The sequence below is a fragment of the Podarcis liolepis genome, assembly GCF_965112155.1.
Source record: "Podarcis liolepis genome assembly, chromosome: 4".
In the NCBI taxonomy this organism is placed as follows: Eukaryota; Metazoa; Chordata; class Lepidosauria; order Squamata; family Lacertidae; genus Podarcis; species Podarcis liolepis.
In genome coordinates, this window is record NC_139558.1 from 24,924,040 (window position 1) to 24,948,986 (window position 24,947).

General features: G+C 45.0%; 2 protein-coding genes across 8 annotated transcripts in view; one reads left to right on the forward strand and one right to left on the reverse strand.

The window, feature by feature from the left end:
* The window catches only part of TEX30 (testis expressed 30), a 46,305-nt gene extending 43,691 nt beyond the window's left edge, over nucleotides 1-2,614 (forward strand). For all 7 annotated transcript variants that reach the window (XM_083501386.1, XM_083501387.1, XM_083501384.1 and 4 more), the window contains 3 exons: nucleotides 120-171; nucleotides 1,344-1,546; nucleotides 2,262-2,614. In XM_083501386.1, the coding sequence (XP_083357512.1) occupies nucleotides 120-171; nucleotides 1,344-1,546; nucleotides 2,262-2,423 (417 nt within the window). In that variant the 3' untranslated portion in view covers nucleotides 2,424-2,614. The remainder of the gene's footprint in view (nucleotides 1-119; nucleotides 172-1,343; nucleotides 1,547-2,261) is intronic.
* A 1,363-nt stretch (nucleotides 2,615-3,977) lies between these two features.
* POGLUT2 (protein O-glucosyltransferase 2) lies at nucleotides 3,978-24,947 on the reverse strand. The gene is made up of 10 exons (XM_083501249.1): nucleotides 24,330-24,947; nucleotides 19,766-19,971; nucleotides 18,160-18,365; nucleotides 16,088-16,165; nucleotides 12,047-12,219; nucleotides 10,605-10,842; nucleotides 8,834-9,043; nucleotides 7,762-7,851; nucleotides 5,672-5,776; nucleotides 3,978-4,152 (listed from the first exon to the last, which is right to left on the reverse strand). The coding sequence occupies exons 1-10, from the start codon at nucleotides 24,512-24,514 to the stop codon at nucleotides 4,135-4,137; spliced, it is 1,509 nt and encodes a 502-aa protein (XP_083357375.1). The 5' UTR covers nucleotides 24,515-24,947; the 3' UTR covers nucleotides 3,978-4,134.

A 24,947-nucleotide genomic window follows, 5' to 3' on the forward strand; every position in this document is an offset into this window, starting at 1 on the left:
TAAGAAATTGAGTGTATTGAAAGCAATTCCTGTTCTGTGTGCATCTTTTAGCAAGTTACTTTCTAGATGTTTGTATTGAATTATCCAAAAAATATTAATCTCTAACCTTTTTTTAAAAGGAGTATTTAAGATCATCAGGCAACTACACACTTTCTGGCATTTTTCTTGGAGGTAAGAAAATTTGGTGGTGTATATATGTAACACAGCTTCTTATTTCCTTCCTGCAAAACATGGTGCTGACAAATATTTTTGAATGAGACAGGCATTTCACATACCAGGTTTTTGTTGTTGTTGACTGCATATGTATATTTTAAAGATATGGATTTAAGCTACAGTGGTACCTCGGGTTACAGACGCTTCAGGTTACAGACATTTCAGGTTACAGACTCCGCTAACCCAGAAATAGTACCTCGAGTTAAGAACTTTACCTCAGGATGAAATCAGAAATTGTGCGGCGGGAGCGGAAGGCCCCATTAGCTAAAGTGGTACCTCAGGTTAAGAACGGTTTCAGGTTAAGAACGGACCTCCGGAACGAGTTAAGTTCTTAACCCAAGGTACTACTGTATTTCTGCTTAGCATTTCCGAACAACACAGACCTTTGTCCTCACCTAAAGAGTCAAAGGCCAACATAAACAGTTCATTTTGCCTCCAAATGACCCAAACCAATGGATTCAAGTTACAAGAAAGGAGATTTTGACTAAACATCAGGAAGAACTGTGTGAGGTGGCGGCCTCTCCTTCCTTGGAGGTTTTGAAGCAGAGGTTGGAAGGCCATCTGTCATGTATAATCTAATTGTGATTCCTGCTTTGCAGAGGGTTGGACTAGATGACCCTTGGGGTCCCTTCCAACTCTGCTTCTATGATCCAAACCTTTAATTATGGAACTCCATGCATCGATTCACTAACTACCTATTTGAGAAGGAATTCAGGGTTGCACTCTGATCTTTTCACCTGCACAAGTATTTCAGCTTGCCAGACAGAATGGTCTGTCCTCCCCCCCCCCGCCCCCCGCTTAAAGGCATCCAGTTAGTCAGAGCTGGAATTGACCCGATCCAACAGAACTTTTCCTAAAACTGTTACGGACTCCTTGACAGCTTCTTGGTTGTGATTTAAGCCTGTTTCCTCCAGCAGCACTGAGGTAGCTGCAAAAGTCCATGTTGCCTCCATGTCAATTAATCCCTAGATAATGTGCACCAACTGTAGCAGGTTCCCGAGTTTTGAGTGCTTTCAGCAGAGAAATATGGAGGATTAGAAGTCATAGAAAATGGTTGTTATACAGAATGCGTAGCTCGAATCACAAAAAATGTATTCTCCCCCCCCCCCTTGATTCTTAATGGGATGTAGGCCGTTCAATGGGCTCGCGCGCTGCCGCTTCTGTGATACGACAAGCGGACCAAGATAATGACAGCTTCATTCAAGGTCTGATATGCTTGTCTTACCCGCTGCATCGACCAAAGCTTCGCTCTAAACTTCGGGATGAAGATTTATTGTCCATTAAGTCCCCTGTGCTATTTGTGTCTGGAGATACAGATGAGATGTGTGATAAAGTGAGTACCTAGATGCGCTGGAAAGTGGAGCAAATAACACGCTTGCTTAAAATGTGGTGCAATACCGATGAGATAAGCCCATGTTTTCTAACAGGGTAATGAAAGGAGCTTTTGGAGGTTTGTCTTGCTGGGTTGCCACGTTCAAATTAATGGCGGGTGAGAAGCTTTGTTTCGTGAACAGAAACTTCACCTCCTCTCCCTTTCTCCACACTTACTTATTTATTTCTTAGTCAGTACTAACAAATAAGTCAAACCCATAAAAAAAACACATTTCCCCCTTTGGAATTGCCCAGTTTGTATCAAAAGCAAACCATACTTCATTTTAGAACTTTTGCTTACATCGTATATGATTTTACATCTTTTCTACTGCCGCTTCTGTTAGCAATGCGCTTTGTATATTTTCCCAGAGCAAGGCAGATTTTCTGGAAAAAAATTCATCTATCTTACCCACTAAAGTGTGTGCACACGAAGTTAAGGGCAGCACTCGTTAATAATCTTGCTAGCACTATTAAACACCACCATTTTTTTCTTGCATCCCACATGATGCTCTGCTTAGAGAACCATGCAAAGTCAACACAGACAAAATATATTCCTGTGTCATGCTGACAGTTATTGACTGCCGCACCCAAGTAATGCTGGCTTCTGTGGGAAATGAACTCTTTAAGAGTTAGATACCTCTTTCTGATCTATTTTGTCCCTCCATTTGTTTCAATAGCAACTGCTGGATGGCGTTGCAGTCAAAATGCAAGCGCCCAAGAAAATCCATTGGGTTGAAAAAGCAAACCACAGCATGGCAGCTAGAGGACGAAATGCAGATGACATCTCGATGGAAATAAACAGGCAGGTTTTGTCTTGGATCAAAGAAATCATTGAGTAGCGACAGTAATCAGCTGTGTGCAAAAACAACTGCGTGTTTTTGTAACTTCATCATAGTGTAAAATATGTTCTATTTGGTTTTGTGTATATGTTTAGAGATAATGGAAATAAATAAATCTGTTTTTTACTTTCTAAAAAAAGCATTGTATCTCACACATCTACTTTTATACATGGTATTTTTTCCAAAGCAAATATGTTACCAGATAATTCTTTACTGGATTGCATGAAATGGGTAGCCTAGCCATACCATGCCAAGTGAAGCAGTTTGGAGACCAGTTTCCTCCAACGTATTAGATTATATCTGCATTGGGTAAACCTGAATTTACAGGGGGAAAACATTGAGATTGGTATTATCTGGACTATGCAGACTAAAAGGGAATGCAAACAGTAAAGGTAAAGGGACCCCTGACCATTAGGTCCTGTCACAGACAACTCTGGGGTTGCGGTGCTCATCTCGCTTTATTGGCCGAGGGAGCCGGCGTCCAGCTTCTGGGTCATGTGGCCAGCATGACTAAGCTGCTTCTGACGAACCAGAGCAGTGCACAGAAACGCCGTTTACCTTCCCACCGAAGGTAGGTTAGCAAGAGCAGGGACCGAGAACGGGAGCTCACCCCATCGCGGAGATTCGAACCACCGACCTGATCGGCAAGCCCTAGGCTCTGTGGTTTAGACCACAGCACCACCCGCAAACAGTAGTAAACAGTAAACTTTGCATCATAGAGTCTGCACCATCATATAGGCTCTTCAAGAAAATTCCAGAACACAAGGGAGGGTGTCTGAGTGGTTATATGGGGGACAAGTGAGGGATTAGACCCAATGAGCCATATTTTGAGAAAGAAGTTTGTTCAGTTCTTTGTGACTACAACATGCCTGTGGAAACCTGGTAGACAAGGGCAAAGGCTTTCCCCCAATGTGCTAACTTTCTGCATATCGGGAGGAACATGCGATTCTGCATCTTCAATATGATTTTGTAGATAAGTTGGCATCCTGAGAGCCAATACGCTATCCCTGGAGGGGCAGCTTCGTACAGGGTAAACATGAATGATACACTCTTAGTTTCAAAACAAGTCTGTGAAACAGCATGCTTTTGCCACAGGTCCCTTAAATGGCTTGGGATAATTTTTATTCAACCATCTTTCCTAGTCAGGGCTTCAGTGTAGTTTGGCAATGAGAAGCTCAACTCCTTGTCCGAAATCCGTATGATAGGGGGTCTCTTTGGACAGCTGTTACAAACAAAAGTTTTCAAAAAGACTACTGAATTAAACAAGCTTATTATAAACCCTGCTAACGAAGCTTGAACACACCCTAGCCAGTTATTTTAACAATTACTTGAAAGGTTCCCAATTGTATTCTTTTTCCTGTTAGGTTCAGCTATGTAGATTTCTAGTACACACTTTCATCTCCTTCTCACGCATATTATTTTAGTGTGTTGCGTGTAATCTGCTTAAGCGAGTGGCAGTAATCCACAGGCTGCAGCAAAAGCCCTCTGTAGAAGGGGTATATAATATAGTCCCAAAATCAAAGCTATTTTTTAAAACAAAAAAATGCTCTCAACTTTATGGAAATAGTATTTATTTTTAAAAACAATTAAAAAATAATAAAAGCAAAGGTGTAGTAATACTGCATGCACAACAGAAGGCATTCGGACTCGTCTTTTTTTGTTCTCATCTGAAGACACTGAAATCCAAATACTGTAAACACCAGTTTTCTTGTTAAAGTTCCTCTTTGACCTGTAAGAAGAAAATATTTCACAGTTGAAATAAGTCCTGAACAACTTTGCTTTACGTTATAGTATTTTGAGCAGACTCTTATGTTCCAGAAAAAGTTCCTTCTCTCTCTAGATTATTTTTGCAGAGATGTCCATAATAGTGAAAAATAAGCCCCTGGTTAATGGGCTATGATGGTCTGTACTTAATTATAAGTTCCTGGGCTGTATCATACACACTTGCCTAGATGGGTGCAGAGAGGATTTATTTGCACATTATAATTTCATTGGAAAAAGCAAGTGAGAGCAATGTTCTAGATTTCAGGGGTCTCTGAAAGGAACCCTAGGGTTTGTGTTGGTGCGCAAGACTGGTGGTATTTCAGAATTACAACTGCCTGCCTGCTACCTGCCCAGCTTTATACTTGTAAATTTAAATAATAACAACAATCAGATTCACAAGAAACCCATAAGCACTCTATGCTGCATCTTGACTTCTGTTTTCTGGTGATGTTAGAGTGGGATGGAATGTTTGGAATACAACTCCCATTTTGAAAGATTTTTTTCCACGAGTTCCAAAATACTCATCTTCCTACTACAACATGGATTCAGAGGAAGTCACAGCAAACCCCTCTTTCTTCATTGATTTGACCCATGATGACTTGCAATATTGTTTCATTTTTTAAAAATTTGCAACTCTTTCTGGCTCACGTCGGCAACACAACTTCATTGACAGAACGGTAAGATGGCCTTTTGCAAGGAAGACGTTTTCTCTGCGATAGAGGCCCTGCGTTTTTTGTGTGTGAGCGAGAACTGCATCGTGCATGTCTTATAGCATATAGAAAAAGCACAATGTCCTGGGTGCATTGTTAATTCAGCTTCCTTAAAATATCTTCTTTTTTTTTTACTTTTTATCTTTTCCGAAAGCAAATTGTTAGTTCTTATGGTTGCGAGCATATGCTAGAAAGCGTGTGGGTAATTCCTGCTGAAATCTCAAGAACCAAGAGAGGGGGCTGACTTAAGATTTCTACGTGTTTAGGGCAAGGCTTTTGCGATCTGAATTTCTCCTTACCATGACTGCCAAAACTTGAGTATGTTCTGTGAAACAGGAAAAGGCAAACTGGAGAACTGCACATCGTAAGATAAATCTGCTGCATGATTTTTGCATCCAGAAAAATCCAAACTTCCTTGGCTAAACACATAATTTCCTTCGGAACAAAAAACTAGGTGAAATGCTCACAGCATTTTTGTGAACTTGCAACTCCTGCTCTCCTGCCTCACGCTACCTCCATGACTTAGCAGGATTTAACCCACTCCAAAACATCCTCAGTGGTTTTCTGTTAAACCACTGGCATTAGTTGTGAAAATCTCTGCCTCCCTCAATATATGGAAAAACAGCAAGGGATTCTGTTGGCACCCATAACAAAATCTGTTCCCCCCAACTTAGAATCCGAACATGTGAGGCATAAGATGTTCCCAGTTAAATAAGTGGTAGGTCAGGCCCCTGAACAAACAGTTCCTAAAATGTTAACTTGTACATACTGTACCTTTTTCCGGTGGCAACTACAGGGGAAAAGGTCGTCATCTGGCTGTTCCACTTTCTCCATGCCATCTCTCACTTTTGGTTCAGTCACTTGTAGTTTGGCATATTCCTAATTGGGAAAAAAAGGGGGGGAACACCTCTTATATTTGCGCACTCAGTGTTGGAAAAGCTGCAACCAATGAATTGCCCATTGCTCCAGCAAACCTCGCGGGGAAGAACCTGAGATTCGGTATCACAGAAACTGTAAGCTGACACTCGCTGCACCTGGTGACTTGCTGAAATATCAGTACCTCCGTGTTAATGCACAGACATTTTCAGCTGTGTTTCGGGAGGGGCTTTCTAAAGCTGGGCTCTTTGATCTTTGCTGATTGCTGCTTTGAGGAACAGATCCCTCCACATTAGAATGGGATTTGTGGAAGTCGGGCTGCTTCTTTAACAAAATGCCAGCTTAATTTTCAGGGCATACCTTTCACACGGTGCTTACTTGCAGATCTTGGTTATTAAACACCACGGGTAATGTTTTAAAAGGATGCCCATCAATTTGAATGGACGGCATGGAGGGATGTTAAATCAGAGAACTATCATGTTAGAAGGGACTACAAGGGTCTTCTTTTGGGCAGGAATCTTGCCCGACGTGATTAGGGATGTGGGTGGCGCTGTGGGTAAAAGCCTCAGCGCCTAGGGCTTGCCGATCGAAAGGTCGGCGGTTCAAATTCCCGCAGTGGGGTGCGCTCCCGTTGTTCAGTCCCAGCGCCTGCCAACCTAGCAGTTCGAAAGCACCTCCGGGTGCAAGTAGATAAATAGGGACCGCTTACTAGCGGGAAGGTAAACGGCGTTTCCGTGTGCGGCTCTGGCTCGCCAGAGCAGCTTCGTCATGCTGGCCACGTGACCTGGAAGTGTCTGCGGACAGCGCTGGCTCCCGGCCTCTAGAGTGAGATGAGCGCACAACCCTAGAGTCTGTCAAGACTGGCCCATACGGGCAGGGGTACCTTTACCTTTACCAGTGTGATTATATGTAACAAAGGCAGAATTAGGGATTGTGGAGGCGCTTCTATACAGTCATACCTTGGGTTACAGACGCTTCAGGTTGCGCGTTTTCAGGTTGCGCACCATGCCGAACCCAGAAGTACCGGAAGAGGTTACTTCCGGGTTTTGGCGCTCGCGCATGCACAAGAACACTAAATAGCACTTTCCGCATGTGCAGAAGTGCCAAATCGCAACCCAGGCATGCGCATAGGCGGCGCTGCGGGTTGTGAACATGCTTCCCACATGGATCACGTTCACAACCCGAGCGTCCACTGTACTTTGGGACTGGGGTGGTGGTGAATTCACCCAGCTGCTTGCTACCTGATCAGCGAGTTTCGTTTCTGGATATATATGTAATACAGGCGTACCTTGGTTTTAGAACAGCTTGGTTCTCGGACGTTTTGGCTCCCGAACGCCACAAACCCAGAAGTGACTGTTCCAGTTTGCAACCTATTTTTGGAAGCCAAACGTCCGACAAGGCTTCAGATGCTTCCTGCAGCCAATCAGAAGCCACGCTTTGTTTTGGGAAGTCGAACCAACTTCTGGACCGTATTCCGTTCAACTTCCAAGGTACGACTGTATGTTTATTGTTCTTGGAAATGTAACTATTATATTAATGTATCTGATAAAGAAATTAATAAAGCGTTTGTTTAAACAAACCTTAACATTTAACTCATGCTGCCAACCTAGCAGTTCGAAAGCACACCAGTGCAAGTAGATAAATAGGTACCGCTGCGGTGGGAAGGTAAACAGCGTTTCCATGCACTCTGGCTTCCGTCACAGTGTCCCATTTTGAAGTGGTTTATTCATGCTGGCCACATGACCCAGAAAGCTGTCTGTGGACAAATGCTGGCTCCCTCGGCCTGAAAGCGGAGATGAGCGTTGCACCCCATCGTCAAATTTGACTGGGCTTAACCATTCAGGAGTCTTTTACCTTTACCTCATGTATGGCAATAAATATAGGAACAGCCATGTGTTTGTCCCTCCACAGAACTGGAAAGTCACTTTAGTTCATTATATTTAAGGCATTCTTACATTTCCATTTCTGTAATCAAAGAGAGAACTGACCTGAAAAAGTTTGAAGTAATAGCAAAATATATGGTCTCCCATGAGGTTGTTTCTTGCAAATTCTTGTCCCGCTTTTGCAATATTCTTTGCCTGCCAGGGATAACAGGTGGGGGAGAGGTAAGGTATCTTCATGTTAAAACTTTCATTTTCTTATAATGCCCATTTCCCTTCTTCTTGCTCAGTCCCACCCAACCCAAATCAATTAAATTCCAGTTTTCACATGCGTCAAACTTTATCAAATTGAATGAGTCCATTATAGGCAAACCGCCCCACCCACCAAAGTCTCAAACAGATTTAACATTCCATTAGCTGGGAGAAGTGATTCATAAGGGCATAAATCCATCAGGGATTTTGTGCAATGAATCCAGACAGGGGCTGTGAATCTATACCTTTTATTAGGACCAACCAAAAGTCCCAAGGTGGTGCCCGAACATTTGAGTTTAACAGGACTGATTCCAAAAAGGGGGGAATTGGGAGAGGGAGAAGGAAAAACAACTGCGTTCCTAGTCGTGCACCAGCTTTTTCCTCAACCCCCACTTTTTACCTGCAAATCTACCTTCTTGTAGATTTACTGCAAGCGCTGTGGGTTAAACCCCAGAGCCTAGGACTTGCCAATCAGAAGGTTGGCGGTTCGAATCCCCGCGACGGGGTGAGCTCCCGTTGCTCAGTCCCTGCTCCTGCCAACCTAGCAGTTCGAAAGCACGTCAAAGTGCAAGCAGATAAATAGGTACCGCTCCGGCGGGAAGGTAAACAGCGTCTCCATGCGCTGCTCTGGTTCGCCAGAAGCGGCTTAGTCATGCTGGTCACATGACCCAGAAGCTGTACACCGGCTCCCTCGGCCAATAAAGTGAGATGAGCACCGCAACCCCAGAGTCAGCCATGACTGGACCTAATGGCCAGGGGTCCCTTTACCTTTACCTTCTTGCCAGTTTACTGCAAGCCAAAACTTCACACCCAGCCTTCCACTGCATGCTTAGATTCAGGAATCCCCCCCACCCCGCAATTCTGTGCGGCACAAGAGCTGTGGGAACATAATTTTGCAACATCTGTGCGGGCCCCATTGTATTTTCACCTCTTCGTCGTGGTCTTTGGCCCACTGCAGCTTCTCCAGGAGATCGCTTAGGTCGCTTTTGAAAGGAAGATAATGTTTCCACGGTTGTAGCTCGTTGTAAAAATGTTCATAGTAGATGGAGTCCTGCTTTAGCACTACGCTACTTCCTGCTAGCAGATAAGGCAGTCGGTATGCGGCCACTGTGCCGTCAATATTAATTTGGTATTTATACTGCAAACACACAACACAAAATTCATAAGCAGGCAGCCTGTAGATTTGTTGTGGGGTTCTCTCCACTATGGCATCAACATCTAAAGGTTGAGGACCCGCAAGAAGATCTGAATGCAGGATTTCAGAGAACCTTTAGGATATTTTTACACATTTACTTAGCAGCCAACCTGGGTTTGCCGCCAGATGTACCCTTAATAGTGAGCTCCAGCCAATACTGGATTTCTCACGAGTCTGTTGCTTTCACAACTATGCTATGCTTTTAACCCATAAACATAATGTGTGAGCTCTTAATCAGGTGAAGCTGGGTTCGTTTTCGTATTCTCCTGTACCTTTGAAGTTCTATAATAATTTTTATTATTATTAAATTTTCTGTTTCACAATGTCAAATAAAACATTTTGCAAACTTTAAAATATCCAATGTCTTCCCTTCATCTCTTTCCATCGTTCATTTTACATATCACACATCGCTGCATATTTTACTAACCATTCACAAAACTAATCAAAGCTTAAGTGTTACTAAGGCAGTCTCATCCACTTAAGCTTTCCAAAAGATGTAAAGCAATCTGAGGTCTTTATTTTGCATATATATATATATACAGTGCTTTTTTTTCTAAAAAAAAATGTTTAGGGGTACTCTCATTTTGACTCAAGAAAATCACCATTTTATAGTTCAAATCGGGGAAAATAAACACAGTAAATGGACAAAAGTACAAAGATTCACAAAATGTTATGGGGTGTACGTACCCCTGTGTACCCCCAGAAAAAGCACTGTGTATGTGTGTCTAGTGATGATTATGGTCTGTGCAGGCAGAGAAACATGTCTGCTTGAGACATTTAAGCCCCACATGGAGACCATGAAAACTACTTTCGCGTTGCAATACTTCATGTTATAACATTACCGAGCTTACAACATGAGCCAAGTGAATAGCATGAAATATCTGTGCCGGCAACCACTAGGAACTGGCAGAACTGGCATAGAAATACGTTTAATTGGGCAAACTAAAACTGTAAGCTCAGGACCAATGTTACCTCTCATCTCGGAGGACCAACAAGTGGAAGTTGCTTGTTATATGATCTCCACATTAGAGGGATAATTTTAATAACGTTAAAACCAGCCCAAGCCTTTGAAAAATTCAGTTGTAAAAGGCTCGGGGTGGTATTGGATTATACCTCTGGTCACAGAAAAACCATCTTCCATTTACTGGCTTAAATTAGAATTTAAGGTCTCATTTTGCCTCACCAAAACATGCAGGGAAATAATGTGGAAAAATAAAACCACCGGCACAGATTGTCTTAAGAGGCATCTAGAACCACAGCAATTTGGACACAGTGAACTTGTTTATCCCAAGCAACAATGGCTATAGTAACACTTTAAGGTTTCTGAAAAATTATAATCTAGATACAGCCTCCATAGAACTGGGTGATAGCGCTACAAAAACTTGTAAGATACGCTTTTTAATATCTGGGAGTTGGGCAGCTGCCAACATCTCAATATAATTTAAAAAAGGGGGGGGGAACCTCTCTAAAGGCTTATCTAAGCACAATCACCTTTGTACCGTACCTTGAAGAAATCGAAAAAGGAAATATGCTTCACAATGGGGCCATAGAGACTTTCATCATGCTTGAAAAAGAAGAAGTTTGTAAACGCCGCATCGATGATTTCTGGGTACTTTCTACTCATTTTCACAAGTTCAAGCCTTTCTTTGCGGCTGTCTCGGCCCCGCCATATCGCCGTGGCGTTCTTCTCTTCCCAAGGCGGCCCGGTGTTTGCTTGGACAGACATCATGTCCAGGCTGACTCTGTTGAGAGGAAACGGGATATTTGTCCACAGTTGTTGGAGCTTCCAGGCAGGAGCGGGTGGCACCTCCGTATTAATATGTCCCTGAGGAACCGCCACCAATTCTGGCTGAAAGGCAGGTGACATGGCCCAGTGAGAGACTCCAGAGAGCCATGTCTTCTCTTCTTGTAAGGGATGTGGGGTTTGTACCTTTTGCCAATTCACCAGAGGTGAGAAGATCGCATGAAAACCAGTATGCTCAGAGAGAGCTGTGAGGAAACTTTGTGTTTCTATTCCTGACTGGGATGAGCGGAGGCAAAGACACCCATAACCAGGCGCTCTCACTTTCCTGACTTTTCAATCATGCCCTGCAAGATTTCTCTGATGAAACTAGGGACGCCTTATTCAATAATAATAATAAATAATAATAGTAATACCCCGCCTATCTGACTGGGTTGCCTATCTCCTTCTTTCCCCCTCTTGTCTGCATCCCATAGCTGTCAACTTACAGATTTGAAAATAAGGGACCGGCAGCCTTGAAAATAAGGGATCAGCAGCCAAAATAAGGAATTTTGCTTAGCTTATGCACGTCGGGGCTGCCGTCGTCCTGGCGCGAGGAGTTCCATCGGCCCTTCCCCGCCCGAGAGAGAGGGAGGGAGGAAGAGAGACTCTCACCCGTGAGCCCGGCCTGAGGCGGTTGCGACACCGCAGTGGCCGCTGAAGCACCACCCTTCTGCGTCCCTCCCCATCCCCTCCTCTTCCTCCTCCCTCAGGCCACCTCCGGCTTCCCCTGGCAGCATGGCAGAAGTCTCGCAAGAGAGGGGCTGCCTGCCTGCCCGCCGCCACCCATCTCTTCATGACGTGCCCCTGAGGGGGAAAAGGGAGAGACGGAAACGCGGCAGCTCATGCGCGCGCTCTCTCTCGCGTGGCAGAGGACCCCGAGCAGCTGCTTCCCTCCCGAGCCAGGCGAGCATGAAACCCAGGAAATTTAAGGGACATCATCAATCCGGGACAGCAGTGGGACACGGTGCTGGGATAAGGGAGTTTCCCACCAAATAAGGGACGGGTGACAGCTATGCTGTATCCCCCTTGCATCTGACCTCCCATTTTCCATGCATAAAGGTAATGGCTTGTACCCACTGCTAACTGCAGCACCAATGAACACCATCAACAAGAAACATTGTAAGATGTGGGGCAACTTCCAGAACCTTGGTAGGAACTCTTACCGGCCCATTGTTTCTAAAACGGAGTCTGTCAGGTCATAGGTTGGCATCACAATGTCTTTTGAATCGTTGGATCCACACCAGGAAAATATGGGGTGGATGTCCTGAGAGGATTTCTTTTTCTCCAGAGGCCAGTCTCCCAAATTAACAAAAAACTCAACATCTGGCATTTTCACCTGAGAGACAGTAAAGCAAAACATTCACTATCTACGACTGCATCTGGCCACTCTTTGACCACCCCAAAATTGACCTGTGTTTCTTATTTATAATTTTGTTATCACTACAGTTCACATGTAACACACACAAAGCAAACATTCCTCCAGACTTGTAAACTTGATTATTGAAATAGGCCCTAGGCCTTTATGGAGAGTAGTTACTGGAGAGTAACTGGAATGGCAAGTCCTAAAAGTATATATTACATCAATACTCCAGGGTCTTTACTGACTTTCTATAGTCTTCTGGGTACAATTTAAGGTTATTTTGTCCTCGAAAACCGCCACAACACAAAACTATGAATTATGCTTTGTATTTAGATGACATTTGCTTAAGTGCTGCACATATAATACACTTATCGTAACCCTGCAAGGTAGACCAGTATTATTGTCATCTCCTCACATTTAAAAAGGGAGCCTGAAATGGAGTGGTTTGTTCATAGCTCATTTTCTTTACCTACTACACCCAAGATAAGTGAGTTTCTCCGAGAAGCAACTCTGGACAGGCTTTTGGAAGGCAGGGATAAGCCAACATGTTGCATTTGTCTTCTCCCTTCTTAGGGTAAAAGGAAACATGTACACCAAAATCTTTAGGAGCGCAATGCCACCTGCTGGTTTATAATCCCAATGTGAATTGCAAGCCATTCTATTTCTCTGAACCTAAGTTCAGGCTACATTTATTCACATATTTTCCAGCAGACTTCTTGAAGCACATTTTTCCTTAATGTTCGTGGCGACATCTTTCGAATGAAGGTGCAATCCGCACTGAGTTCTAGGGAATCCAGTGTTTCCTTGCAAGTTTTGAAGGGGGACTTCAGTTAGAATATCAGTAATGGCAGATAGCTCAGAGAGCTTGCCCTCTGCTATCAATCTCCCCCTGCAATGTGCAGAAAGATCTGGGTGTTGAGTTGTTGTTTACAGTCATGGTTTCAATTCACATGGTGAGGGCCAAAGGCCCTAACCGGCACCCAGTGCGAATTGAGTGGGCACCCTTACAGTCCTCTTGACTACTCAGGAGTCCTGTGGCAGCCATGAGGCAGTTCAGGGTAACAGTTCCCTCAAGGCAGAAAACGAGAAAACAGCTGATCTACGAAGTACAAAATAATGTACATTTAAGCATGGGATGCAGAACAGAGTGGACCAAGGTTTTGTTCCTTTTTTCCTAATGGAAAGGTTAAGCAGATTGCTCTTTAATTTTTGCCATTTTAATTTTTATTTTTTTAAAAAAGAAAACCAGCTGTGCAGGGGGAGGAAGAGAAAACTAAGTCTCCTTTTGATCAGAAGCATGGTGCAAGGAGAGGGCAGGTTAACATGTTCAGAATTATACCCTCCCCTTTTCATCAACAATTGTAAATATTACCAACGGTGTAAATAGCAACTTGCAGGTGGTGGTAGTCAAGTGTTCGAAACTCCTGTGTTTCTAGGCACATTTTGCAACCGGGAATTTCAACAGTGCGAACAGTTTCTGAGCTCTTGGCGCCATACTGCACCTAAGATTTCAGATTAAAACTGCAGAGTGGAAGGAAAGGAGGACCTTTTTCTGCTTCCCCACTTCCAGTTACTCTCTGAAGACTGGAGAAGAGATATTAGGAGGGTGGGCAGGGGAAGGACTAGACCATGTGAAAAATGAACATAATATTTTAGCTGCCATTATATTTCAGCTTTGTATAAAATAGTGTGCCTAAACATTCTGTTGTTGCGCCCATAACCTAGGTTCAAGGTGCTGTTTAGCTCCTAGCTTTCATAACTCAGTTTCTAACACTGGTGGTAGTGGGCGGTTCTCAGCAGGGGAAACAACACGGGGCGGGGAGGGGAAGAGTCAATCCCCCCACTCAGTTCTGACCCAGATTAGGCTCAGTGCAGCTAACATTTGTTTATAGCATTTGATTGACATCCTATGCCCTTTTAAAATGTGTTTTTTGGGGGGGTTATTGGGTTGTTGTTTTTGGTTTGATTATATATTTTGTGGTTTTATATTTTGATTTTGTTCTGTGAGCTGCCCTGAGGCCTCCGAGTATAGGGCAGGATATAAATTCAATAAAGAAGGAGGAGGAGGAGAAGGAGAAGAGGAGTTAATTTCATTCATTCATTCCACTGTTTCCTGCCTTTCTCCCAAGGAATTTGAGGTGAAGTAGCAAGGGGATACACAGCGAATGGGAATTTGAACACTGGCCTCTGTAGCAGTACAGTGGTCCCTCAGGTTACATACGCTTCAGGTTACAGACTCCGCTAACCCAGAAATAGTACCTCGGATTAAGAACTTTGCTTCAGGATGAGAACAGAAATTGTGTGGCGGTGGCGTGGTGGCAGCGGGAGGTCCCATTAGCTAAAGTGGTACCTCAGGTTAAGAACAGTTTCAGGTTAAGACGGGACCTCCAGAACAAATTAAGTTCTTAACCCGAGGTACCACTGTAGTCCAAAACCCTAACCATTACACAATACTGTCTCCAACCACAGAGTTCTCATGTCACGTCTCGTTCGGCACCGACTGTATGCCAGATGAGCTGACTGTAAATTTTCTCATCAGTGCAGCGCTGCGTCAGAGAAGCTGTCCCTGCAGCGATAGAAACTTCTCTCTTTTTTTGTTCTGGAGTAAGGAAAACTCATTAGGGACCCTGAAATATTTGCTCTGCCTAATAGCACGAACGGAACTAACTTGCCTAAGTCATCTGGTTTTGGTTTTTGCAATTCTTGCGGCACACCCTTCAGGCATCTACTACTTTCAAATAGGCTGCAATTCCAGTGATGAGACGACTCCAGGGACTCTTCGACAATGGATTTTCCAGAGCAAGATTTAGGACAGCATGGTTTTCAGCAAAAACGACGGTGACATAGGAAGAAAAAGCTTAATCCCAGCACCCAGTTCTGATCCAATTTAAGGCTTCCCTTCTAGGACTCTTAGAAAGGACCCTGTCTAGCAACAGACAGGAAGACCAGCATTTGAAACTGTATATTAAGAAAACTTTCCTGGGCTGCTGCAGGCTGATGGGAATTGGGCTGCTTGACAATAATGGTACTCCTAGTTGACAGCAGCACTTGGGAATGGCTAGTTTGCTGCACGTGACACAAGCTACAGGGGACTGCAGGCTCCCATCTTGTCCCCAGTTGTCTGTCTGCTCAAATTCAGACAGTCACATCTTCGTTGGGCTTTCAGTATTTAGTTTAAATTATGCTTTTCTAAATAACCATTACAGCTGGCTAGTGGTGGGTGACTCTGTTTCTTTTGCTCACAGCAGCATTTTCCACCTGTGTCTTATGGAGGCTGTCATTTGTTTTCAGGGATGCGGGTGGCGCTGTGGTCTAAACCACTGAGCCTCTTGGGCTTGCTGATCAGAAGATTGGCGGTTCAAATCCCCGTTGCTCTGTCCCAGCTCCTGCCACCCTAGCAGTCTGAAAGCATACCAGAGTGAGCAGATAAATAGGTGCCACTGCAGTGGGAAGATAAATGGCGTTTCCGTGCACTTTGGTTTCCATCACGGTCCTCTGTGTGCTGGTAGCAGTTTATTTATGCTGGCCACGTGACCCAGAAAGCTGTCTGTGGACAAACACTGGCTCCCTTGGCCTGAAAGCAAGATGAGCACCACAGCCCCATAGTCGCCTTTGACTGGACTTAACTGTCCAGGGTCCTTTACGTTTTATTTTAATGTTTATTTCAAGGTTGCCATTTTTTTATTGTTAACTCGTTTTTACCTTTTATTGTGTTTATTTTTTTTTTACCGTTTATTACGGCACTTCAGGTGCCATATTCATGGCAGAGGACACAGCACATAGACTTAAAGACAAAACGGAATTAAAATCTGTAACGAACATGTTTTTTAAGACGTTTACTCACTTTCCGAGTCAAAGAAAGAAGGATGGCATCCATGAATATCCTGAAGCCTACATGTTCACCGTGGGTCTTTATGTAAACCTAAAAACAAACAAACCAGACTGAGCATATTTGAATTAGGTTCCCCTCTCAAAAGAATAGAAAAGATTAGAAAAGGAAAGGAAAGGAAAGGAAAAGCTTAAACTCTTCAGTTCATCCCCATGAGCCAGTGTGGTGTAGTGGTTAAGAGCGGTAGTCTCGTAATCTGGTGAACTGGGTTCGTGTCTCCGCTCCTCCACATGCAGCTGCTGGGTGACCTTGGGCCAGTCACACTTCTCTGAAGTCTCTCAGCCCCACTCACCTCACAGAGTGTTTGTTGTGGGGGAGGAAGGGAAAGGAGAATGTTAGCCGCTTTGAGACTCCTTAGGGTAGTGAGAAAGCGGGATATCAAATCCAAACTCTTCTTCTTCTTCTTCTTCTAACTTTAGGACTGCAGAACCAACAACACAGAATATATGACAGCCAACGACCTTGCTCTTACAGCTGCTATTGCTAATGTCCAACAAATTTGCCAGGCCAACAGTAGCAGTTTTAGCAAGTCCTAATTAGGAGCACCCTGTAAGGATTTGCAACACAGCATTAGATGGAAGTCATGGAAAGATCAACCCTTCCTAACAAGAGTGCCAGCCGTTTCATCGGAAAGGGACCCAGTCTTCAGGTAATAAATCCAGCCCCAAGATGCCTGCCTGCCATTGCCATCTACTTTGAAATATTACCATCGCCCTCCTTTGGAGAGAAATCTCTTGTTCACGGCAAAAGGTGGGTATTTTCTGCACAATGCATAATCAACGTTTACTGCCACAAGATGTTGCAATAGCTCCTCTGTTAAGAATTTTTAAAAAACATTATATAAATTTGTGGTCCACCAACAGCTAGTAACCACGCTCAGAGGGAGTTTCTCTCCGAATACCAGATGCTGCGGGACAATATAAGCAAGGATGGGAATTGCCCCCGTATAAGCTACTACACACTTGCAACTGGTTTTCTCATGCCAGACTAGGTGGAACTTGGTCTGATTTAGCAGAATAATTCTTTTGGTTTTACCTTGGCTCTTCCTGAGTTCTTGTGTTCTCTTTAGCCTCGGGTTACCTATTAGTAAAAGGGACGCGGGTGGCGCTGTGGGTTAAACCACAGAGCCTAGGACTTGCCGATCATAGAATCATAGAGTTGGAAGAGACCACAAGGGCCATCGAGTCCAACCCCCTGCCAAGCAGGAAACACCATCAGAGCACTCCTGACATATGGTTGTCAAGCCTCTGCTTAAAGACCTCCAAAGAAGGAGACTCCACCACACTCCTTGGCAGCAAATTCCACTGTTGAACAGCTCTTACTGTCAGGAAGTTCTTCCTAATGTTTAGGTGGAATCTTCTTTCTTGTAGTTTGGATATCAGAAGGTCGGCAGTTCGAATCCCCGCGACGGGGTGAGCTCCCGTTGCTCGGTCCCTGCTCCTGCCAACCTAGCAGTTTGAAAGCACATCAAAGTGCAAGTAGATCAATAGGCACCGCTCTGGTGGGAAGGTAAACGGCATTTCCGTGTGCTGCTCTGCTTTGCCAGAAGCAGCTTAGTCATGCTGGCCACATGACTCGGAAGCTGTACGCCGGCTCCCTCGGCCAATAAAGCAAGATGAGCACCTCAACCCCAGAGTCGGCCACGACTGGACCTAATGGTCAGGGGTCCCTTTACCTTTACCTATTAGTAGTATGGCCAGAAGAATGGATTTATTTATTTAATTTATTTATTGAATGAACATGCTGCCCTGTACCCAGAGGATGGTTTCACTGATGTATGCTCTAAGTGCAGGAATTTAGGAAGCTTGCCTTACAACAAGGCAGACCCTTGCTCCATGTACCTCAGTAGTGTTTACTGTGACCAGCAGGTACATGCATATGCCAGGCACTTGCATAAGGACATCAGTCAATTTCTGTCAGCTGAGCAGCAGGCTCCAGAGGAACAATGACTACCCTCCATTATTCTCCAGGGATTTTATCATACGTTTATTTGCAAAAACAGCCACTTCCGTGGGTGGAGTGTGTACCTTGTTGTCTTTTATGGTGTAATGGCACAAGCTCTGCCTCTGCCCAAACCGCTGTGGGATTTCTTTGGCAATTTTGTCAGGGTCGACGGTGGGGAAATGCGCCAGATCTCTCTGAATCTGCAGAATGGATGGAGGGCAGCTCATTTCTTCTAGCCACGCATTTCCATCTTCCTGGGGGCAATCGCAGTTCTCATGATAGACGGGTCCTGCATGCAATAAATTTGTTTTAAGGCGTGTGTTTGAGGTTGCATATCGTACATATTCGATAATGAGTTACTATTAATTTGAAGCACCTCTTGTTATATCTAGTAAAACACCTGGTTTTCTAGAGCACTGTCCAAAACACATATTTTCAAGACTTTTGATGATGGAGGGCACAGGATTAAAATTTGACAGTGTCTTTATTCTTAACCCTCAAAACGATACGTCTATATTTTCTCCACCAATTCCCAGAACAGTGGACAGGCATTCTTCTTGCAGCTGTGGAACAGTCTAGCTGATATCGCCTCCCAGAGTCTCACCAGGGCCTGTGCTCATTCTGTAAAACAGGGCTGAGGGAACTATGGCTTTTACAGGTGTCATATCCCTGCAGGGACGTGGGTGGCGCTGTGGGTAAAACCTCAGCGCCTAGGACTTGCCGGTCGGCGGTTCGAATCCCTGCGGCGGGGTGAGCTCCCATCATTCGGTCCCAGCTCCTGCCCACCTAGCAGTTTTAAAGCACTCTTAAGTGCAAGCAGATAAATAGGTACCACTTTATAGCGGGAAGGTAAACAGCGTTTCCGTGTGCTGCGCTGGTGCCGGTTCACCAGAGCAGCTTCGTCACGCTGGTCACGTGACCCGGAAATGTCTCCGGACAGCGCTGGCCCCCGGCCTCTTAAGCGAGATGAGCGCGCAACCCCAGAGTCGGTCACGACTGGCCCACACGGGCAGGGGTACCTTTACCTTTATCCCTGCAGTAAATGCTCAGAGACGAGTCCATGCATCTCTGACTCTAGTTATCTCCCGCTTGGACTACTGCAATGCGCTCTACGTGGGGCTAACTTTGAAGGTGACCCAGAAACTGCAATTAATCCAGAATGTGGAAGCTAGATTGGTGACTGGGAGTGGCCACCGGGACCACATAACACCAGTCCTGAGAGATCTGCATTGGCTCCCAGTACGTTTCTGAGCACCTTCAGATGTGAAGGAAATAAGCAGCTATCCTATCTTTAAAAGACATCTGAAGACAGCCCTGTTTAGGGAAGTTTTTAATATTTAATGCTGTATTGTTTTTAACACTTGATTGGGAGCCGCGCAGAGTGGCTGGGGAAACTCAGCCAGATGGGCGGGGTATAAATAAATTATTATTATTATTATTATTATTATTATTATTATTATTATTATTATTCGTCACACAATTCAGGTAGATCTTTTCTCCTTCCTTGCATTGAGATCATTGCCCATATTGTGGAAGACAGAAAGGGGGATTAATGGTCCACTGGGAGGAGTGGGTACATCCAATAAGTTGGTTTCACTTTTGCAAGGGAAACTTCAGTCCCAATTACAACGCATAAGAGTCTCCCAACAGTGTGGATTAATGCTACTACATGAGATGCCATTTTTGTACCTTTCAGGCTATATGGAGATTTGGCAACGTGCACGCCTTGGGCCTGAACCTCGATTCTCAGGTTTTTGTAGCTTGCATACATCCTGTACCTGACGATGAAGGAGCCATCTTTCCTGTCTAATATTTGCACTCCTACCCGCGTAAATTGCTCCTCAGGAGCCGTGATCTTTACTTGAAATGCATTTTCACCCGGAGAGATGGTAAACCTATGCAGGGAAACAAAGATGGTGACGATGAAATCAAACTTTCCCCCCCCCCCTTCGGCTTAGAATTCTAGACCCGAGTTGAAAAGTTTAAGGATAAACTTTGGGGATCGTAAAGTTAAACCAACAAGGGAATGGGTCTCACCGACAGCTGAAATATTTCATATTATCTGATACTCTGCTTTTCAATTTATTTACAGTGGTACCTCGGGTTAAGTCCTTAATTCGTTCCAGAGGTCCGTTCTTAACTTGAAACTGTTCTTAACCTGAAGCACCACTTTAGCTAATGGGGCCTCCTGCTGCTGCCGCGCCACTGGAGCACGACTTCTGTTCTCATCCTGAAGCAAAGTTCTTAACCCGAGGTACTATTTCTGGGTTAGCGGAGTCTGTAACCTGAAGCATATGTAACCTGAAGCGTATGTAACCAAGGTCCCACTGTACTTTTTATTTCTAGGGAAGTCTTTCCACAGCAGCTCATCTGCCAAGAAACCCCCTGTATACTGCAACGTATTCTGGGGTCGGTTGTAAGTGTCTATTCAGTTAATCTGAAGTGCTGACCAGGCCTGCTGAGCATCACTGTCACCCCACATTAGTTACAGATAGGTAGCCGTGTTGGTCTGCCATAGTCAAAATATAAAAATTCCTTCCAGTAGCACCTTAAAGACCAACTAAGTTAGAGCCAGTGTGGTGTAGTGGTTAAGAGCGGTAGTCTCGTAATCTGGGGAACCGGGTTCGTGTCTCCGCTCCTCCACATGCAGCTGCTGGGTGACCTTGGGCCAGTCACACTTCTTTGAAGTCTCTCAGCACCACTCACCTCACAGAGTGTCTATTGTGGGGGAGGAAGGGAAAGGAGAATGTTAGCCGCTTTGAGACTCCTTAAAGGGAGTGAAAGGCGGGATATCAAATCCAAACTCCTCCTCCTCCTCCTCCTCTTCTTCTTCTTCTTCTTCTTCTTCTTCTTCTTCTTCTTCTTCTTGGTATGAGCTTTCGTGTGCATGCACACTATCTGAAAAGTGTGCATGCACACGAAAGCTCATACCAAGAACTAACTTAGTTGGTCTTTAAGGTGCTACTGGAAGGAATTTTTTTATTTTGACCCCACATTAGGTACATATTGCATGCATCAGTAATAGCGGATGAGCTGTCTCTCAGGAATTAAACTTCTGCTAAACACCAAGGTTTTCCAGAACTTTTCTACCAATACCCAGAGCTGGATAAGCTAACTTGCAAACATGCCTACTGAGCTAAATGTTTTCAGTAACCTTTCCCCCCCCCCAAGATGTGAATGCAAGAAAAGGTAGTGTTTTAACACCCCTCCCTATCTAAAATACCTGCATGGTTCCTTCCCACATTAGCATAGCTCATGAAGATACTATAATGTCATGTATTATACTGAAATATGTGTTTAAGTTCTTTGTAGGTTCCTTGGCAGAAGGGACGCGGGTGGCGCTGTGGTCTAAACCACTGAGCCTCTTGGGCTTGCTGATCAGAAGGTCGGCGGTTCAAATCTGCGTGACAGGGTGAGCTCCAGTTGCTCTGTCCCAACTCCTGCCAACCTAGCAATTTGAAAGCATGGCAGCGCAAGCAGATAAACGGGTACTGCTGCGACGGGAAGGTAAATGGTGTTTCCATGCACTCTGGCACTCGTCACGGTGTCCTGTTGCACCAGAAGCAGTTTAGTCTGTGGACAAATGCCGGCTCCCTTGACCCAAAAGCGAGATGAGCGTCGCAAGCCCATAGTTGCCTTTGACTGGACTTAACCGTCCAGGGATCCTTTACCTTTAGGTTCCTTGGTTTCAGTTTCAGGCTGATTTTTTTCAGGCTCAGTTTCAGGCTGAATTTTGTCCCGTTTATAAAGAAGGAAAAAAAGTAAGTTGTGTCTTCGTGGATCAGCCCAAAGGTCAAATCTAGAATCCTTTTTCTCATAGGAGCAAACAAGAATGCCTCAGTTAAGTCCACAGTCGCCCTGTCCTCCGGTTGTTCCCCAGCTTACTGCCTCTGAAACTTGGAGGCTGCTTGTAGCCATTGTGACTAGTAGCCACTGATCCAACCTTTGACTAATCCTCTGACTAAGCCATCTAACCAACTGCCCATCCCCACATCTAGTGGCAGTGAATTCCACAAGTTCATTTTGCGCCATGTGAAAAAACACACTTCCTTTTGAAGGTCTGGAAGCTCCGAAAAGACCAGTGGAGTTAAACTCAACCACTGATGAACTGCTCAGTTTATTTGCTTCCATTATAACACGTTTTCCCACCCAAACTCATGTAAATTCATGCCTCATTCTCTTTCTATTTCCAATCATTTCTATATAGTGGAAAAACATCAGGGATTCAAATTCAAGAACAAAGTTGGAATGAACTTGAAGTGCAGTAGACTTTGCAAGGTTTTTTGTTTTTTTTAATGCTACATTGGTTAAATTACAACCTTATTTAAATTATAGCAGGTCCAGCGCTGCAAACCATTAAGCAGCTGAAGTCAATTTAATCAGTCTGACTGTGTTTAGGACCATAGCCAAAAGGGCAGGAATTGCAAATATTTTCCTCAAAAAAGGACCTCGGGTTGTCCAAGACAATATGAAATCCAACACAGACCTATATGTAGGACCCAAAGGCATTTTTTAAAGTCACAAAAATAAGTTGTATTTTTAACATAACAAAAAAGACACTGGAAGAAATTCTGTATTCCTGAAATTCTATGTAGAAATTTGCATTAAATGCATTAGCTTCACATTACATGCTTGCAGATGTGGCCTAACTATGGCTCAAGGCAGCTGTGCAGGCTCCCAGGGACAAGATTGCACCATTGAAAGGGGACTTGATATTAAGGTCACTCCTCTGTAACCATCTATTGTCAGAGATTTTTCCTGGCTACAGCTCATGATTAAGGAGGAAAGAGCTTAACCACAAGCCTGAGTACAGATAACACTCTTGGCTTGCTATAGTATGCAAACCAATGCACACACATGCAAAACTATGCCCATCCAAATCACACGTCTAGATGCATGTGTATTAAGCCCCAGGGACAGCAGCTACAGGGCAGTGGTTCTCTAAATGTTCTCTCTGTGCCCCACTTTCCAATTAAAAATTTGCTTGCACTACATCAGGTTTTTTTTTATTGATAAGAAATGCATTGGAGAACACAACTAGGATTCTCCTCAGTCTCAATTGATGCTCTCGTTTTGAAAAGATATCTTATCCGCATTCTGCAAAAAAATATTTCGATACTATACTACACTGAAACGTTTAAATGTTTCTTTGATTGTCCTTGTAGCTTCCTGCCACACTTGCCATCCTCTCTTGCCACACCCTTTGAGAACCACTGATCTGGGGCATTCACAATTTGCCCCTTTCCTCCCAGCAGCATTGCAGAGTTTGCTGGTGCCCGGGGCGTGGAGGGTGAACAGAACCCAGCCGCTGGGGACATGGAGGCAAGGCTAGTCCAGGCTCTGGGGCCCAGAGACCCCTGATGGCAGGCAGGGTGGGAAAGGCATCTCTGCTTGGGGGCGCCCTTGGAAACTGTGCACCTGGGCCCCCCTGACCCCCCACCACACTACGCCCGTGTTTGCTCCCAAATGAGCGCACCTTTCTGGGCCCAACATCACACACTGCACTTTTAAGCAGCGTTCAAAACTCCCATTGTTCTAGGCGCATTTTGTGACCGGGAATTTCAATAGCACAAGCCGTTTCTGAGCTCTGGGTGCAGTACTGCGCCTAAGATTTCAGATTAAACTGCAGAGTGGAAGCAAAGGAGGACTTTTTCTGCTTCCCCACTTCCAGTTACTCTCTGAAGACTGGAGAAGAGATATTAGGAGGGTGGGCAGGGGAAGGACTAGACCATGTGAAAAATGAACACAAGGCTTTAGCTGCTGTTCCTTCATTTTCAGTTTTGTATTCTCGTTATTAAAAAAAAGACATTCCGTTGTTGCACCCATAACCTTGGTTTAAGGAGCCCTTGAGTTCCTAGCTTTCATATCTCAGTTTCTAACACTGTTTTGAAGCATACACATAAAGCGGATGAGTGTGAGTTTTCTAAGGACGTTTCCAAAAGCACAGATTTACTCGCAGCTCCTCACTGAAGAGTGCCCTGGGGCAACCAATCGAAGTTTGCTAAATCGCCTCTCTCTCCACAGAGCTGTATACCGAGGGCAGAGCGGATCACGCACACACATAAACACGCGCAAAAGTTGCTTTTCTTTCCAAAACGCAGCGCCTCTTCCGGATTCCTGCGACGGGCATGCAAATCCGTTTCCAGATCCGCCAAGCCGGGCTCTCGCATCGCTTCGCATCCACCTTAACTCCTCCCCAGCCCCATTCCCACCCGCTTAAAAACAAAACAAAAAAAGCGTTACACCGAATTACCTTTTCCCTTCCGTGTCCACAGCCTGGATGTAAAAATACCGGGCGGGGAGGACCACCTCTGCTCTCAGGCCGGGTCCCCATACCCCACTCTTCTCGGGGCTCAGCTGGCTCCCCGCAGCCGACTCGCAAAGGGCCAGGATCACCGTCCCCAAAGGCCAGTAGCAAGTCAGCCCCAGGCGGAACATTTACAGAGCTTCCCGTCGAAGGAGCAAAGGGCAAAGCGGGGGAGGGAGGCGAGCGTCTCTCTCGCGCTTAGAGACGGCACTTTTGCACGACGGAAGGCAGCGCGGTGCGATCGGGTGTCTCCTCCGCTTCCTACCCTCGTCCGAAAGCTGCAAGGGAGAGGCGGCCTTTGTCTGGGCGATGCATGAGCGGGGAGAGGCTCCGGGACGGCAGCCGCATGCCAGTTCCTTTGTCTTGCGACGGCAGCCCCTGCTAACAACGCCCGGAGCCTTTGCGCTCCTCCGGCGCGGGGAAAAGAGAGGGGCGGGGGGGGGAGAGAAGGGGAGCGGGCGGGCTCGTCGGTCCCACGAAAACTTCTTCTTCCGAAGGGGAAAACCACACGGGAGCCGCTTCCCACGCTCAGCAGTCATGCCGGGAAATGTAGTCCAGCAAGGA

Excerpts from the sequence above, each read along its gene's own strand:
- POGLUT2 (XM_083501249.1), bottom strand. The coding sequence starts at position 24,514 with ATGTTCCGCCTGGGGCTGACTTGCTACTGGCCTTTGGGGACGGTGATC. Across the intron at positions 10,843-12,046 it reads GTTTTAGAAACAATGGGCCG|AGTCAGCCTGGACATGATGT; the intron begins GTAAGAGTTCCT and ends TCCTCTCAACAG. Across the intron at positions 7,852-8,833 it reads CCAAAGACCACGACGAAGAG|GCAAAGAATATTGCAAAAGC; the intron begins GTGAAAATACAA and ends TATCCCTGGCAG.